Here is an 18183-nt window from a genome sequence, read left to right as displayed (position 1 = left end):
CCGCTGGCTCCGGATGGTTTTACTTAACCTACAAAGCTCAGAAGGCACAGAATGACAACTTCTTCCCCTGATCCTAGGCTGCCTCCCTGCCCAGGCCAAAAACTGCTGCTGTGCTCAGCCAAAACAAGGAGCCAGACCCAGGAAACCTATTCCAGGTGCTCTGCAGAGCTCTGCCTGAAGGAAGAGCTATGTAGGGCCAGGGCAGGAGTGCAGGTGAAACGCGAGCAGCAGCAGGGAACGGAGAGCCATGGGCATCGTGGAAGAGGACCAAGCCACCTGACTTGGTGGATCTCAGAAGATCCTGGAGCCCTGATGATGCCACTGTGTTTCTCCTCGCCCCGACAGGAGCTGACGATAGGGGTGTCTCACTTCCCTCAGCACATACACCACCAGGCTTTAGCTCCCACCGCTGTGAAGACACACTGGAAGCGTGACCCAGAAACACTGCAAAGGTTCAAAAAGCGGAGTACCCAAAATTTACTTCTGAAAGCTTACACTTCACCCTGAGGCTGTGCTTCTTTATAAAGAGTTGGAGCAGTCTCTCCATATGATGCCAGTAGGGTTTTCACAGGTCTGTGCACAGCTGACAAGCTGGTGTGGGACCAGAGTAGTAAATGCCAGAGCTTCTCCCCCCAAAATCAGGTGTCAGAGAGGGGAAATGAATCTAACAGCAGCTATGGGAAGGACTTCCCCAGATCCTACAGGACCCCCAGCCCACATGACAATGACTTGGGAAAAACTCACCCCACAAGAAGCAAGAGCAGACAAAGCAGGGCTGCTGGCTCTGCAGCTGCGGGATGGGAGGCAGAGGGAGCGCTCTGCCAGGGGCCGGCAGGAATAACCAGGTCAAGAGGGAGGTGCAATGCAAGAGGAGGCTCCTGCTTCCTTTTGCCTGCTTCTCCTTTTGCAAACGTCCCCTGTAACTCGGAGCTGCAGCACGGCGAGCATCGCGCAGCCCCCAGGGCTGCGGGGTACCAGCCTGCCCAGGGTACAAGGGGACCACCTCTGACCCTCAGCAAACACCGACCTCCCCCAAAGGGGATTTCCTGCCCCTGGAGGTGACCGGCACGGCGAGTTTTTCCCCACCTACCTCCACTCTGGCATTACAGGGCCAGCCACCCTACAGCCAAGAGGATGCTGCCCCGTGACGGGAGCGGGAGGCGAGCCTTGTAATTAGGGGGTGGGTGCCACCCACCAGCGAAACCCTCCTCGGCCCTCATTTGGCCCGGCAGATTTGTAGCCAGGCTTGTTTATATTGCCCATACAACTTATCATTTGCTGCTTTTCATCTCCCGAGCACTTCAGCAGGCGTTTTTGCGAGTTTCTCCCCTGCCCTCATGTGAGGGAAAAGTTATATCTTTGAGTTGTAAAGGGGATGGAGAGGGAATGGGAAAGAGAAAAGCCAAATAATTTGCCTTGGACCTGTGGGTCTGATCAACCCTGCCTTTTAGTTGTGTGCTCAGACCTCTGCCTGCACCTCGCTACCCTCAGGCTCAACAGCAGTGTCACTAGGCCTTGTGCTCATCTAGGTACTAGGGAGCAAGTCCTGTCCTTCCAAGGGATTTGCTCCAGTTTGGCACTAGTTAACCAGCCCACACAAGTAACGTGAAGACGCTGACACCGCTTTGCATTAATAATGAAGTGAAACGAGAAGGCTCCAGCAGATAACGAGCCCCTGCACCAGAGCGCTCCCGGCAGCAGACCCCCCCCATGAGCTGCTCCGTGGGGTGGGTGAGCACAGGACCACTGGCCCTCAGCTCTCTGGGGAAAGCCCCTGCCCTCACCTGCTGTTTGCTCTGCTTCTGGCAGCGCGTGACAAGGCCTGCTCGCATTTCTGCCCCCCTCTCTGCTTCCTTCCTCCCGGCTGTGAAATGGGTGTAATTCAGGCGGCGCCTTTCCCAGAGCCCCACAGGACCTGCTGGTGAAGACTCCAGCAGCTTTAGAGGACTCTGGTGTCACTACAGGTCCTGTGATTACTGCTTGCTGGGATAGAGGAGGGTGGCAATTATAGGGATTGAGCTTCCACCCCTCTCCTCCACAAGCAGACGGTGTAGGACAAAGCAATTTGGGCTTCTCCACCGCAGTGGACAAACACAAAGAGCCAAAGCTGCTGGTGCTGGGGACGATGCAGAGCTGGACACAGCCCCAGACACAAGGGCTGGGGGCAAGGTGAGGACTCCCAGCTCCACGTCCATTCAGGATGGATAACATCCTGAGGAGCCCAAACGCACCCAGAGAGGGCTGGGAAACCTTGCCCAAGGGCCACTGGGGCTCTAGCGAGTGACCGCACAAGCTCTCTCAGATCCCACATTCATTAAAAGTAGAATTAACGTTTCCCTCTAATAACCTCGTTAGTGATGCCTACTCTCCTAGGACCTAGGGCTGTTGGTGCTGAGGAAAGCCTGGGTTTCTGCTGAATCCTTCTGGTGAGTGAGCCAGGTACTGCATCTGGGAGGGCTTGCTGGTGGCCAGCAGAGGTGGGATCCGTGCTGCCCCTTGGCAGAGGCAGTAAGGAAGCCTCTCTTTCCCCTTCTGACCTATTTTCAGGATGTGGGTACGTGTCCTGGAGCAGAACATCTCTACTTCTGAGCAGTTTTTAAAGGATAAGGAGAGAAGGAAGGGGCACAAATTGACATACAAGCAAGACTTACCAGGAGCGTATTATCTCTTTAATAAAGCAAACACAAACAGATCAAGCATTATTTTCCTTGGTAAGGGGAAGGGATCATTTTCTGGCCGTGATTCAGCACTGTCACATGGAGACAATGACTGCCCTTCACACACCTCACAGCTTTGCCTTTATAACACGGCTGGTGACAACACACCTGGCTGGGTAAGGTGCAATTACCTGGGAGTTCACTAGCTCATCGTTAGCAATTACCCGGTTGTGCTGTGACCAACAACCCACCCTAATCACCACATCACCGCCGCAGACCTCAACCAGCTACCATCCACCGTCAGCAGCAAATACCAGCGTTAAGCCCCTGCCAGTGAGTTTGCTATTAGCTGCGGTGTGATTGCCTGCTGGGGTCACTGCAAACTGAGCAGGGTTGTTATAAAACACGATCCCAGTCAAACAAAAGCCAATGCTCGTAGTGAGCAACAGGCAGTGCTTATTCCTTCAGTGCCTAACCCTTCAGAGAAACCATTTTAGTTGTTATTTAGGCACAAAAAGCATTATTTAGTCTCACGGATCCCATAAATGGGTCTAACAGGCAAAGCCTATAACACTGTAAGGCCCCCCATAAAATCCTAAACTTATTATTACTATTTTAACAGACAATTCATGCTCCATATTCCCACTTAAACAGTGCAAAATGCTCTGTGCAACAGGTGTGACCCTGTCCCTCTCTCGAGCCCCCCAGCTCGGAAAAAAAAAAGAAAAAATAAATGAAAAAAAAAAAAAAAAAAAAAAAAAGAGAGAGAACTTGCAAGCTCCTTGAGCGCTCGAAGCAACCAGAGCCCAGGAAAGCCCCAGGGATCAAGCTTGTCTTAGGTCTGCCAGCACAAGGATAGGATACAGAGAGGGAACCCTGACCACCATTTTTCCACATGGACCCTTCAAACAGACCCGGTTTGAAGCTGTAGGTTTTCTCAGCAAATTAATCCCTGCCCGCTCTCCCTCGGACCAGCTCCTCCACGGGAGGGCTCTCCCCATTGCCGTTCCCCTGAAGGGCTTTCTGTACCTGGCAGATTTGTTTTTCCACCTGCCCAGTGGGAACAGCGAGTGAGGGTAATCGTGTGCGCTCATCCACACCCCGATGTCCAAACCTATCCATCTCACAGGTGGGATGATATTCCTGCTGGGAATAGCAGCCTTAACCACGGTGACACGCTCCAGCATCACAAGCACAAAGGCGCTGAGGTCACAAAGAAGCTGGAAAAGCAGGAAAAGAGGAGAGGGACCAGGTCCATCAAGGCCTGCCAAGAGCCAGGCACTTGGACCTGGGCTGAGAGGCCAGGTAGGAGGGACTTGGGTACCGCTTCTCCCTATTTTTCCTCCTTTCACGCTCACATCTCAGTGCCTTGCTGGTAGAAGATCTTATTCCACCACTTCTGGCACCTCCAGGCTTGGTTTCAGAAACCCTCCTGCCTCAGTTGATACCCGGAGCAGAGCTCCAGCTTTCTGTTAGTCACAGCCAGTCTTGTCACTTCTGGGCGATTTCACTTGCAGCTGCCCTCAGCTGTCCCCTGCGCCTGTGACACCTCAAACCAGCAGGTTTCTCCTGGAAACCTTGGTCCGGGTTGGGGAAAGAAGGAGAAAATCAGATGGCCTCACATCTCCTGGAGGGGAAAAGAAGAGTCTGGGCTTGACGGATCCGTCCCCTCCAGCTCTTAGCAGCACTGCTTGGCCCTGGTGTGACCTTGGAGCTGCTGCTAGCCTTTCTGGAGGGTGATGTGGGTCACTTTGCTATTTCTTGGTTAAAACCAAATAAGCCTTTGTGCCCCCCCTGCAGCCCGCAGATAGCGAAGGAGATTAGGAAGCAGCACATTGTCTTTGGGCAGCGAGATGAGGGAGGACAGCCGTCGCTTAGGGAAGCCGTGCCCGTGCCAAGTGGGAAGAGGAGCTGCTCTGAAGTAACATCAAGCACAGCTCAGTTATTCGCAGAGGGGGGGAAACGAGTGATGCTGCCAAGAAGGAGCTAAATCAGAGCCATGCCAGGAGAAGAGAGCATCCGAGGGCAGCCGGCTCAGCGAGGCGGAGGGGTGTCAAAGGGTTAAAGGGTTTTGCTGGGCGCACAGAAGAGACTAAGTAGATTGGAGAGGAGAAATCCAATTAGGAGATCTAACAGGAAGAAGCCAAGCCCTGAAACAATAAAGATAATAGTTTTAGCCGCCAAAGAAAAGATTAGAAGAGAGTGGGGAGAGTGGATTTGTGGTGGGGCCAAGAGGAAGGAAAATTATTGAAAAACATTTTTTTAGAAAAACAAAATAAAGAGTTATTGTTTGTCAAGACAGATTCACGTTGGGGTTTTACCTGCAACAAAGTTCATCTGAGGATCCAAGCTGTGCTGTTGGTCCTTGCTGTATGAATGCCTTCAGAGAGGCTGGAAGTTTCAGCCCATCCCTACCTCCATCACACGCACTAAGCCAGAGGAGAACTGACCTCAGTGAGGTTTGTTTGCTCTCTGTTCTTTCTATGTTATCTTGTCTATACATGCTGCCCAGGATAAAAACAAAGGGAAGGACCTGTTACAGGCTACAAATGCACCAAAATGGAATAGGGACAACACAGACAATGGGATCAAGGGGGGATCAAAGGTCTGGGGAGCAGGGGACTCTGGAGGGGATGTGGTTGTCCAAGTGAGGTGCTGCAGAGATGAAAGGAATTTCCCCAGCCTTTTCCACTGGCTCTGGTATGGGCACATCAATCCTGAGCAGCAAGAAAGCACCTAACAGCTTGGAGAGGAGTGGGCAGGAGGAGCAAGGGCAGAAACGGGTCACAGGTGCCTCTGCCATCATCTGCTGGCCACAGGCTCAAGCCTTGTTAGTGCCCAGAAGTTGCACTGATTTAAATCTGTTGGAGTAATTACAGCAGAACAACTCATCCATCATCATCATTACTATTATTATTATTAAGGACAAACATATACATACCCCTGTAAAATGAAAGCAGTACCATTTACATTGGCATAGCTTATTCTTGCCTGGGAAAGGGAATGAGGCAGTGATACAAAATGCCTGAGCGACGTGTTTATATCAAGTATTGCACCCCGTAGAAGACAAAAACTGTTCACTTTCCGAACGCCTGCCACATTATCTGACTGGTGTTTACATTAGCAAAAACATCACGTGCGCTCTTGGAAAATTAATCCCTAATAATTAAGAGTGCAAGTTTAGATTAGCTTAGTGGAACCGCACGGAATCTTTTTGTACATGCTCTCATTTGAAATAAATGGTCTTTTAATTCAGGTTAATTTATAATTCATCAAAAAAAAATCCTTAATTAAATTGAAGGGAACATTACTCCGTTATGTCCCCAGTGTGGATGTCAGCTCCTGGCTCATTTCACACCCATTGCTGTAGTCACAGCGGGGCAGGGACACCTGTGAAGCCCCCTGGGCAGCCTAAATGCCCCCAGGGTGTGTGATGGAGACCCCGGTCACTTGAGCCCACTCCCTGCAGACACAGGCATGGCCGCTTGCACTGCAAACGTCCCTTTTTGGGGACATTCAAAGGGTCTCTGGAGCCTTCGGCCTCAACACCTCCCCCCTCCCCATGGGCTGCGGAGGGAACCGCTCCCAGCGAGGTGCGGGTTCCTCTGCCAACCCCGCTCCGAAGGCATGTTAATGAGGGCTCGTTAGGCCTTCCCGGCCTAATTGTTTTCCACACTGGGCCTTCTACTGATAGTGATTGGCACAGCAGGGCACGGGGAGCAGCAGACCCCCGGAGGACCTCATATTTCCCACTGCAAGAGAGGCCAAGCGTCAGACCAGGCCTGGCCTTGGAGTTCGTGTTTGCTGGACGAGTTCGGGTGACATGGGAAGGAAACGGTGCCGGGGACGAGCAGCCTGGCACCACAACGTGACAGCAGGGAGCTGGTGGCAGCCTGGTCACCCTGCCTGGGGACAGAGCCCCGGTGCTCGCCCCTGGTAACTCGGACAAAACCAGGCAAGGAGCAGTGACACGGCCCAGGTCCCACTGCTTCCCTCTGCACCCACGTCCTTCAGCCTCGCCCAGCCCTGTTAGCTGTGCTAGGATAATTCTCCCAGCGCCGCTGAAGCGATGGAGGCTTTTCCTAGAGCGACCGGCGGGGAGATGAGACTGCAAAATGATTCCTTCCCTCCGTGCCAAAGGCACAGACGATTACAGCTTCATTTCTGACTCCTACTCATCCCGCCTCTGAGAGACCAGATTAATTGTGGCACATGATCCAGAAGACTGAAGCTAAGAAACCAACAACCAGCTAGCTGCAGTGACCCTGCTGCAAGGCTGGGGTGGAGATAAGGGCTGCAATTTCGATGCAGATCAGCCTGGATTTGGAGCTAACCCCGTGCATCTGCAAGCCCTCCAGCTGCCCTGCTTTGGCAAGGTTCTGTCAGGCTCCGGGACACATCCATCCCCTTTCACGGGTGCACCAATGAAGGGCTGGGGCTCTCTGAGAGGAACCTGCCCGCTGGGGGCACGTGTGTCCCCCCGCCCCTCACCTCCTGGTGCTGGAGAGCAGAGCCAGATGGAGCCTGCAGCTCGCGCCCACGGGGGCTCAGGCTTCTCGAGCCACTCCCACGTGGGCTGCCCACTCCCCGGGGAAGGCGTGTGCGATGCACGTGGCGCTGCCACCACAGGGGGTTTGCCCCCACGGGGCTCTGCAGGCAGCTGGGACACTGCAGGAGAGTCTTGGTGGGGATTTTTGTGGTAGTCCCACTGTGCGAAAAGCCTCAGGGTGCATAGACCTGCTCCCCCCTGCCTGCTCTCAGTTTTTGGGATGACCTCAAGGAGTTGTGTCTGCCTTGTCCTGCGGGGAGACCCAGCATGGGTGTCCGGTGGGGTCTGGCAGGGAGGAGATGTCACCCCCTGATGTCACCCATTCTACTCCAGATTCAAACAAGGGCTTCCAGCAGGGCTCTTGGAGCTGGAAAATCAGTGCTGCGCACCCAGATTTTGGCAAACCGAGGCGAGGAGACGCCTGTCTCGCACGGCTTGGGAAGCAGGGAGCAGCCTCTCGTGGGCACGTTGGTGCCAGGCAGAACCTCACACGTCTCACTGACTCCCTGAACACATTTCTGCCAAGACTCAGCAGTGCTGGAGCCGTGCTTCTGCGGTGAGGATGCTTGGTGACTGGGGCAGGACTGATGGCAGCGCTTGCCTCCGGAGGAGCCAGCAGAAACTCGTTGTCCCCCTGTACCTCCAGTCTGGGTTCTCAGTGCTCATAAGCCACCAGCCACGAGGTCTGTAACAGGGAACGCAACACGTGCCTCTTCTCTCCTGAGGCAGGAGCGCTGCCTGCTGCCCTGACCCCTCGCCATCCCCATCTCTTTAGCAGAACATTCCCTGTGTCAACCCAGGCTGGCGCAGGACACAGCCCCTGACCATGAGCCCCATTTCACGGCTGCTGTCACCCCCAGGCAGCAGCATTAAGGCTCACAGGCCTTAAATTCAGGGCTGGGGGGCTGAATCCTCACTGCTTCGCCTCTCTCCATGGTAACAGGAGGATGCTGCAGCCCCGTCCCCCTTGGCAGTGCTGGGGCGAGTGGGGGGGGAGACAGATGGCAACGGAGGGGAAAAGGGCCCAGATCCTCCGGAGTCGAAGAAATCACAGGAATCCCTGAGCGCTGGGGCCAAGACGCTGACCTGGAGCTGTAGGAGGGAGGAAAGGCGGAGGCGCGCGGCTCTGCCGAGCCCGGAATAGCAGAGCAGCTGTGAAGTTATCTTTTGTAATTATTACGGCATATGGGAGGTAAAGAAATAGCTCCGAAGGGGAGAAAAACAAACAAGAAAAAGGCGGGATGCTGCAGGGCTGAGCCGGGGGGGCAGAGCAGCACTTGGCACCGCCGTGTGGTGAGGGGGCAGGAATTTGGGCGATGGCAGCACCGGGTGCTCAGCCTCACCCGAACACCTGCCCTGGGCACAGTCGGTCCCACGGGGAATCCCATGTGTCCCGCGGGCGTCCTGCTGCGGGGATGCTGCCGAGAGGGGAAATAAGGAGAGGACTGACAGCCTGCAGGCGAGGAGCAGTGCCAGCCGCCCTTCAGTTCTGTGCTGCGCAGAAAACAAACATTTTATCCAATCATGGCTGTTATTGTGATGTGCTCATGTTAAGGAAAAAAAAAACAACAGACAGGCTGCCTTGGGAAATGTGGAGCCATTCCCAGGGTGTCAACATCACAGCAGGAGCCATGGCATGGGGATGAAGGCAGGTGAGGGGATGCTGCCCCGCGTGGCTCTGAGCACAGAGAGCCGGCCAGGCTGGGGGCAGCTTTCTCTTGGACATCACTTCTGGAGCAGCAGGATACGGGGGTGATGCAGGAGCCCCAAATCACCCTGACTGATGATTGGGGACCCAAAAAGCCAGAGGCTCCCATGACAAGGGACAATGTTTGTGCTGGTCAGCAGGACAGGGGGAGGAAAGCTTTTGTTGCAGCTCGCCTCATGAATCACCCTGCAAACGAGGCCACGGCAGAGGCACTGGAAATAGGAAAGACCATTCAAGTTCCGTGATCCAGAACATGAATAAATCGTATGTGGCAGGGAACAGCCCCAGTGCCCATTAAAAGCAACCAGGCAAACCCTGCCGGCATCCCGGGATCCCTGCCGAGCCACGTGCGGGGCCTGCAGAGCGAAGGAGCAGCTCTGCACATACACATCAACACATTCATATTAATTTATTTATGTTTAACCAGTGGGACAGCACTTTCACAAGGGCTATGATAAAACTCCTTCCTCACAATTTCTGTTTCTTCTACCCTGATCCACCTTGCTAAACCGGCCAAGGGCTGCAAGACTCTCAGACACTGTCAGTGCAAATAGTGGTGGTGCCACCAGTCCGGCACACATAGTGTCTGAATGTAAGTGGTTACTGGGAGCTGGGACCTCCCAGAAACATTCCCTCTTTTTGCTTATCTTCCCCTGTAAATCCCCTGAGCCAGCTGACCTGCTCCACCTCTTCTTCCCCTCTCGGGGCTGACCCATTCGCAAGCTCTTATCTCTGCTGGTGTGTTTGCTTTGTTCAAACTGCAAAGAAAAATATATATTAAAAAAAAAGACAAGCTAACCCCTCTTTGCAAAGTCTGCTCAATCTTAAGGTGAAGCCGTCACTCTTTCCGTAGCAACAAGGGCCTCTCCTTTGTTTTTCCAGGCCACTAATCTAATCCGAAGATTTGTGTTTGGGTTCCAGCTTCCCCTGGACTGTTCATAATCCAAAAAAAAAAAAGTCAGTATTGTGAAATAGCAGTTGAAAGGGAAAAATAACACCTCTCTTTTTGCCCTTTAATACCACAATCTGACACTAGATACCATGAAAGTGATAGGACGATCAGGGAAAAGACAGCATTTTAGCTTTTTTTTTTTTTTTTTTTTTTTTTTTTTTTTTCCCCAATAAAGACAAATAACTCCTAGTGACCACCCAGGGGAAAAACTCACTTGCTGCTTTGACCCCACAAGACCAATCAATGTTTTTAATCTCTGCCTAACACTGCCCCAGCCCAACAGGGATGAGACCAGGAGATGTCCTCCAGAGGGTCCCGAGCTTCTGAAAAGGAGAGGATTTGGTAACTCGTCCAGGAAATCCTGCTGAAGATCCCTTGGAGCATCGAGAATGAGGCCCAGGGATGGGCGAGGGTCGGGCTGGAGCAATGCACAAAGGAAATCCCAGCAGGGAGAGGGCAGGGACGGAGGTGATGAGCACTGGGTGGTGGTCACCTCGAGGTGACATGGGCACCTGTTTGTGCTGGCACAAACCCTCGGTGCCCTGCCCTCTCGGGATCCCTCCCCAGAGAGGCCGGGCTGGGAGGCACAGGGAAGGGAACGTGGACCCCAAACCCTCCGAGACTGCCTGCTTTTGGTCTCCCCGTCTACTTTTCCAAGTCAAAGCTTGCGAGACTCTCTCCTCCCCTCTAGCGTCCGTCCCAAGCTATTCCTCCTGCTCACCAAGCACGGATCGGCTCACTGCGGCTCCAGCCCCGCTCCCCTCAGCAGCTTTTAGGCTTCCAAATAACACCGCAGCCCTGCGCCCAGGAACCTGACCCCTTATTTTGGTCATTTATTTTCCACCTCTGGGACTTAAGACCCAGGTGAACCACGGGACCCTACAGCCGAGCTCTCCAAAGACTATTGGAACTATTGCAGCTTTGCAAGCCGTGATGGGGAAAAATGGCTCAGCCTCCCTGCAGCAAATGGTTCGGGTACTGAGGGCATGGCAGAGCTGTCTCTGTGCCTTCCTCCATCTGCCAAGCTCATTTGCCACCAGACACCCCGTAATTACACACAGTGGCCTCCGCGGCCCTGCACAGCAGCCCAGCCTCTTCTCGTGTCACCAATTAATCCCGGAGGACAACTCGTGTGTGGCAGTGCCCTCCTGCATTTGGCTGGGAAGTCACCGTGAACCACCAGGCTCAGGACCAGGATTCTGTGCCTCTAACCCCCTGCCTACCCAGTGCTCGGAGGCTTTGAACTACTGAGCCTGAGTCAGCCCAGCCCAACGCACCAAAGCGCGGTCCCAGGGAAGCTGCAGGCCCTCCTGAGGGGCAGGGGCCTGGTACCTCTAGCCTGCCGTAAAACAATTTAGGGTTTTGGAGTGCGATCTGCTAGAGATGAACAGTGAGGTTTAAAAAACGATGCTGTCTGTGAGCTAACCCCGTTTTCTTTCAGAGCACAAGGAAAAGCTTGCTCTCTGCCCTTCCAGCAAGGCTGCCCGGTTCAGATCATCCCAAAGGCAGCAGGAGAAAAACAAAGATGAAAACTGGAGAGGGGCCCTCAAGCACCACCTGTTCCACACTGCAGTGCCGCTCCTCCAAAGCAGCTGGGGAATGGAGCAGGATGCTTGGCTGCCTCTGCTACAGGCTCCTGTAGCATTGCATGGCACCAAGCAGGTGTCAAAACCACCTCAAACCCTACTTTATAAACAGAGACTAAAGCACAAACCATCTGAGTAGTCATGCCCCTGAAGATGTCTCCTGGGCTCTCTCCTCCTTGACAGACATCTCACAATGAAGAGGAATTTGTTCCAAGCACAAAGCAGCCCATGCCCAGCAGCAGCACTTTGGGGCCAAATCCTTCTTCTCTTAGCCCCAAGCAGTGCAGCTGCCTCTGCTCCCTTAGCAAAACCTCAGCTGCTCCTTATCCCAGAGCACGACGGCTTCTGCCAGAGCAGAGCAACTGTAATAAAAGCATCAGAGGGAGGAAAAAGGCACAGGGGAGCAGGGCTGCTTCGCCCCCGCTAAGCGGGAAGTGCTTTGGAGAAATAAACAGACCCACCAGGAGCACGCGCTGAAGAGGCTTCGTTTCTGGCAGAAAGCTCTTCCCTGTGGTGCTGATTTATTAACAGGTGGTGGTGGGGAGCAGATCTCGCCCCTCTCTTCTGCTCGTACACTAAATATCAGTTTGGCAGCCAGCAGCAGAAGCCATTAATGCAGCGATGCTTAAAGGCAGCGGCAGCTCCTGGGCCATCACGGGCGTGGAGGGACAGACAAAACTGACATCCAAAACTGGTCCCATCCAGCTGGAGGCAAGGACTCGTTCCTTAAGAGACTTTGTCCGTATTTAAGGAATCAATGCAGAAGAAACAGTGACAGAAGAACCCATGATGACCCCCCCCCCCCATATACCTCCCTTTGGGGCCAAGAGATCCCCCGCATATCCCAGGGCCTTAGCTCCTGGCACTGCTGCTGTGTGCTGCAGGACAGTCCTGCCAGAGCACACTTTGTACCTGCTGCAAGGTGCCACAGCGCTCCTGCCAACCTCTTCACTCCTCTGGCTTTCAAGTCACCTTTGGACACACAAAAAAAAAAATCCATAGTGACGCTGAGAGAACACAAGAACAATTGATCTGAACATGGTTCAAGTACATGTCTCGCACACCCAGCCCGCAGTGCCACACACACACCCGAGGAGTTACTCCACCACGAGATGGTGCAGGGATCAAGGCTGGGTCGACCCGGACAGGCAGCAGGACAAGAGATTAGGGGTCTCCGTGATAGACAAATGATGACACAGAAGGCAGATGTAGTGAGGACTGCTCTGATGACACCCATACACATATTACTAATTATTCAAGCATTTTTACCCTCTAACCATTGACCAGCTCATGGTAATTTTGCAATGCAAGGACAAAAAATCATTTTTTTTCCTCATCATTTTTCCAAGCCCTCTCCTGCACCCCAGTGAAGCTCCTTGCCCAACAACTGCACAGAGCCAAGCTGCGTTTGCTGAGAGCAGAGCTCACGGGCACTTCTGGGAGTACTTTCCAAATGCACACCCAGAGTTTCACATCTGCAGATGCACAGGGGCAGACCAGTCAAGCCACCCCATTTTCCAAGCACAAAAACCCACTTGTGCTTTTTTCAGCCCCTTTGAAACCAAAGATGCAAATGGAGGAGGAGGCTCAGAGTATGTGGAGAACATGGCCCTACCCCTCACCCCTGCTACAGAGAAGGGGCGAATTGTTACCCGCGCCAACTGCCAGGGAGGGCTGCGGACTTCAGTCAGGCTGGGAGGGTGCAGAGTGCTTTGGAAAACTATGCTGCCATTTTCGTCTTTCTTTTCAAGGTCAGATGTTTCTGGTCACAGCCAGTGACACTGGCAAAGAGTCAATTTTAGTAGCCAGTTTAATGACACAGGCACTGTTGTTGGGCAACATCTGGCTGGAAGTCCTGCCTACATCCATAGTATTTCACAGAATGATGTGCCACAGAGTTTTTAAGGCTTTTTGGTGGATAATTCCCTCTGGTGCCCACCAAAACTGGGCAAACTAGTGTCTAGCCACAGACTATTTTGTATGAGAAAGTGGTGCAACTAGCACCACAACAAGCTGAAGGTTTGGGGCTCTCTCTGCCATTTCATTCCTTTCCTTTAAGCTGACCAGTAGAAAGAAGACATAAAACAATTAATTAACTCATCATGTAATTACTGTTTTATCGAGTGATTAAAAACATATATATCTAACATGGTAATTTAAACTATAAAAAACGTAATGATGTTTGGTTTCAGACTGCAACTTCAATGAAGTTGCATGCCCCAGACATTTGGATCAGCATTTCAGTCTGCAGCCACTGAAACAGCTGTTCTGAATCTCACCCAAATATAAAGTAGATGCCCTATTGAAAAACAAGAGATCATTTCCTTACTTTCCTGCCTCATCTTTGCTGCTGCATTATTTAAAATTACACGGTCATATGGAATCGGAAAGGCTATTTGACCTAAAGAACTGGAGGTCAGACACCTGAGTGCACACAGAGGAGGCTCTGACATGGCACAGCCTGCTCGCAGAGGTCAGCACCACTTATGAGATTCTGGTGTGCAATGCCTATCCACAGTAAATGAAATAAGTCCTTCCAGGCAGCCGTGGAGCAAATAAATGTGTTAACAGAGCAACGAGTCACTTCTTCAGCAGTTGGTTCCACAGCAATGCAAGGAGACCGAATGGGCTAAGCTCTGAAACCACCCGGCCTTCTTGGGCTCTTCCTGTCCTGGGGATGTGGGCATTGTGTCTCTCCCCTGCAACACACTCAGGTCAAGGATTCCTCTTGAACCCTTGGCTTTGTCCCTAAATACTGAGGACAACGGGGCTGCTTCTAAGCCAGGCTGGCATGTGTGATAGGAAATGCCCCACGTCCCTCACCTCCTCCAGCCCACTCCGGAAATTGCAGGCTCTAAGCCCTGTCTGGTTTAGTGTCACTGTCTCACTCACCGAGCAGCGCATGATGCAGAGGAGAGGAAATATGTTAAGCCTTGTTCTGTTTTAGTGCATGAACTCTGCAAAAATAACCATGTTTTCTGTAATAAGAGGTTGATTAGCTCTTATGTTGATCAGCAGGTGCTCTTTAAAGAAAGCACTTCTGGACCAGCTGTAGCCTTAATTGAGGCAAATCATAGCATTTGTTTAAACTGCTCTACTTGCACAGCTCTGCTTTTAGCTTGCAGAAACAGCTGAAAGACAGCATCGATCCTTCAAGTGTAAGGACTGCACGCAGTGATTGAAGATCGTGCTCTGTAAATGGCTCCAACACACCCAGGCTATCTTCTAGGACTGGGGACCCTTGCTCCGAGACGTTGTCGAGACACCAGGTCTGTCTGGCAACTTCTGCAGCGTGACCCTAGCAGTCGGGGGCCAAACTGCATTTGCTGGTCCAAACTTCTTTGAGGCTTTTGTTGCTGAGCGAAGAACTGGCAGGTGATGGTTGATCGCTGCGGGGGGACTCTTGTCCATGACAGGCCTGAGAAAAAGAGAGAAAACTACCACAGTGAAATTGCACTCCAGGGCTGGATATCTGCATTCTCCCCATAGGCTCTGCAGTTTCCCACTCTGAAAACAGAACCAAAAGCTGCCAGGCCCAGGATCCACACAAGGCACAGCAGCTTTGCACACAAGGCACGTGCTCTGTGTGCGTACTGTGTTGTAATAGCTACGTTCACTTAGAAATCAAGGTGTCATAACTCTTCAGGTTTAGTTCTTTGAAGAAGCAATATGATGTTAATCTTACAGTAAAAGGGTCAAGAAATAACCATGTTTTGGTGCATGTGACACTTATCTAATGACTACTTGATTTTTCAAAGTGCTTTCTAGCATGAATTGATGTAAATTACAAGGGGAAAAATCACAGTGGAACATTAGGAACTCACTCTGGGATTTATCCAGGGAGTCTTGAACAAGTACTACTAAAAAGCTCTGCCACAGACGTAGACAACAGCCCTGCACTGCGAACATGAGAGTGGAGCAGAAAGGACACAGGAAAATTCTGGGACGTTTTTCAAGAAAATACAAAACTCAAGTGCTCAAGCTATAAGTAGCATGAGAAAATGTTTCGTTTAGCTTTAGAAGGATGAAGATAAATGCCAGCACAAATAAAAGGAGTTCTTTTTACAGAACAGGCAGGGGACTCCGGAGCCAGCACAGAATTCTGCTTCTTCCTGCTGTGGAGCCCCTTCTATTTTCACTAGACATCCTGCAGGCAGAGCTGACAGCAGCATGCATACCTGATGCTTGTTGATCCAACAGCTGCTGGTCCTGAAATAGGTCTCTGCCTGCCCATGCTCCCATCAGGCTGGTGCTCTCCTTGAGATCCGCAGGGTGAAGGCTCATGTGCTGCTGGTGCACTGTGCAGGCTCAGGAGAGCAAGTTCCTTGCCCAGAGGCTGGGCTGAAGTTTCTTCCCTAGCCCTTGACTGGAATTGCTGTGTCCACTGCCTGTCCTCCTCTTGGCTAGGCAGTTTTAGGCACCTTACCCTGTGGTTCCTCGTTTTCCAGCATCTTGCTGCAACACCCCTTAGAGAGGCAGGCGAAGGGCTTTTCGGCGGAGATGGAATTAGACAATGGCTCAGGCTGGAGGACGCTGTGCCTTCCTGAGCATGTGATGAATCTGAAACATGGCAGGGAAACACAGCAATTTACCAGCTTGTCTTACTCCTAAATGGCTGACCCAGTGAATGAAAGGGTCTAAGATTCTGTTCAGATTTTAGCCCATCTAATCCTCAGGTGAAATACACAGAAGAAAAATTGTATTGGTGATGTATGAAGGGAACGTGCAGGCATATATGCTTAAAACCATTCTGTACATAGCAGGGATCCAATTGCTCTTGTCTATTAAAAGAACCAACTGTACCTAATTACCCGATGTGCAGAGTCCGGGGCAGGAACACTATCTAAAGAATGTGCCACCAAAACCCAGGCACAGAAAATTCATCTTTATAACTTTTAACTGACTGACACGTATTTTACTGTTTAGGTAACTATAAATGCGTGAATTTGATGGTGTTTTTTGTTTGTTTTTAAGTAAAGATGTTCTAAAAGACCAGTATGCCTGACTCAAGAGCCTGAAATAACACTCAAAGACTTCCAAAGTGAGCAGATTATATAGATCTGACGCTGCATACACTTTTAAATAGGACTGGTTTTGCTCAGATGACTTGTACTTTCCTGGTCAGGATTATTTCCAGCAAGAAGCTTCACTGTCAGAAAATCACACTGGTAGGGGGCACTTCTGAAGTTCAGTGCTGAGACATTTAAATACCTCTCCAAACCTTGAAATATATTTTCAAGTCGCAGAGATCAAGCGTGTGTTTAACTGCCTTGCTGAACAGTCAGTCAACCGCTAATCTTGTATCATGTATATGCTCTGCAAAACATACCCATCTATAAATGCTTGTGATTATCTTGTACGAACCTTGGTTTTTATGGCCAGTTGCTTGTGATCTGGGTGACCCTCCACCCCCGGGTGATACTAGATTTGAAACCACTCAATCTCATAACCAAATTCCAACAGATCTCAACGCATACATCTAAGCCAATCCATTCACTTCTACAGTCCTAAGGGATATGACACAGGCACACAGAGGTACTTTGGGCATTGTCTATTAAATCTAAAAAGATGATGAGATCACAATACATCATACTCAATCTGAAGAAATCATATTAAATCTAAAGAGGTCACGAGATCATAGTTGAAGACTTTTGTGGTCACAGGACAAGAGGTCATTCATTTGAATTTTTCTAAACAGCTGCTGTTCTTGTTAAGGAGATATAATTCACCTTACATTTTATACAGAGAGCCTTTGAATAATTTAATTATTTTACTAATTATGATGCTTACATTTTTTCCAAAACTATTATCTTTTTCCAATTCTTTATTGATCCATTTTGCTCATATAAGAAATATAAACCCCAAATTCATGTGCTAATACTTATTGAAGCAAAAATGTGGTTATTAACAATAGAAATAAATTTAAGTCATACTTTTGCAATTTCTTCTACCTGATATGTATTTGGAATAACCATTATTAATTTTTCTAATAGCCTTAAATACGATATTCAACAATCCTGCCTTCAACCATCTAACTGCAATTCCAGAGAGGTCTTTGGCTTTCTTCCTGAGTAAAAGAGCACATTTCATTTTTAATCTCTTGCCTGAACATCTTCCCAGAATTCCCAGCCGCGTGATTGAACCTTAATCATCAGCTCAGCCATGATTTGCATCGGTGCCAACTGGGGTAAGACATAGCTCATTTGGAACAACGGTATTTTATACTAACCTGAGACTGCCACAAATCAACTACACAAGGTAAAAGACAAAGGCATATCCTTCCTCTAAACTGGATGCTAAGCTGGTAGAAGATCAAGTTTATTTCCCTTAGTTCTGTGCTGAAATATACCAACTGATGGGCAGTCACCATGTCCTGCTTAGACAACAGAACAGCTTACTCAGGGTCTGGCTCTACAATAGGGTTTCCAAACTGCTCTCTACAGCATGGATGCCAGATCTCAGAAAACACTGCAGGTACTGATAAATCTACCTGTGAACAGTTAGCAGCACTTGTCACTACACAATGCCAACCCTTCCCAATACCTGAAGACGACTGTGAGACACAGGAGTGGCAGGAAGAATCAATGAGGTCCTCATCAGAAGTCTCCCTTAACTCTTCCTCACTGCTGGCAGCCAGGCTGAAGGCTTCATCCTCTTCTTCATCACTAACAGTTATCTTCACTGCTCGGCCAGCCTTGTCTTGCTGACCTGTTTGCAGGCACCTGGACAAC

General features: G+C 50.7%; 1 protein-coding gene across 4 annotated transcripts in view; it reads right to left on the bottom strand.

Annotated features, from left to right (window-relative positions):
• Nucleotides 1-13554: 13554 nt before the first annotated feature.
• Nucleotides 13555-18183, bottom strand: part of LRRC56 (leucine rich repeat containing 56) — a 59401-nt gene continuing 54772 nt past the window's right edge. For all 4 annotated transcript variants that reach the window (XM_082760605.1, XM_082760604.1, XM_082760606.1 and 1 more), the window contains 3 exons: nucleotides 17996-18174; nucleotides 15631-16012; nucleotides 13555-14870 (listed from right to left, as the gene is read on the bottom strand). In XM_082760605.1, coding sequence (XP_082616731.1) covers nucleotides 14678-14870; nucleotides 15631-16012; nucleotides 17996-18174 — 754 coding nt within the window. In that variant the 3' untranslated portion in view covers nucleotides 13555-14677. The remainder of the gene's footprint in view (nucleotides 14871-15630; nucleotides 16013-17995; nucleotides 18175-18183) is intronic.

This window comes from Aythya marila (genome assembly GCF_965140915.1).
Source record: "Aythya marila genome assembly, chromosome: 5".
In the NCBI taxonomy this organism is placed as follows: Eukaryota; Metazoa; Chordata; class Aves; order Anseriformes; family Anatidae; genus Aythya; species Aythya marila.
This window is presented reverse-complemented; position numbering and strand designations above follow the sequence as displayed.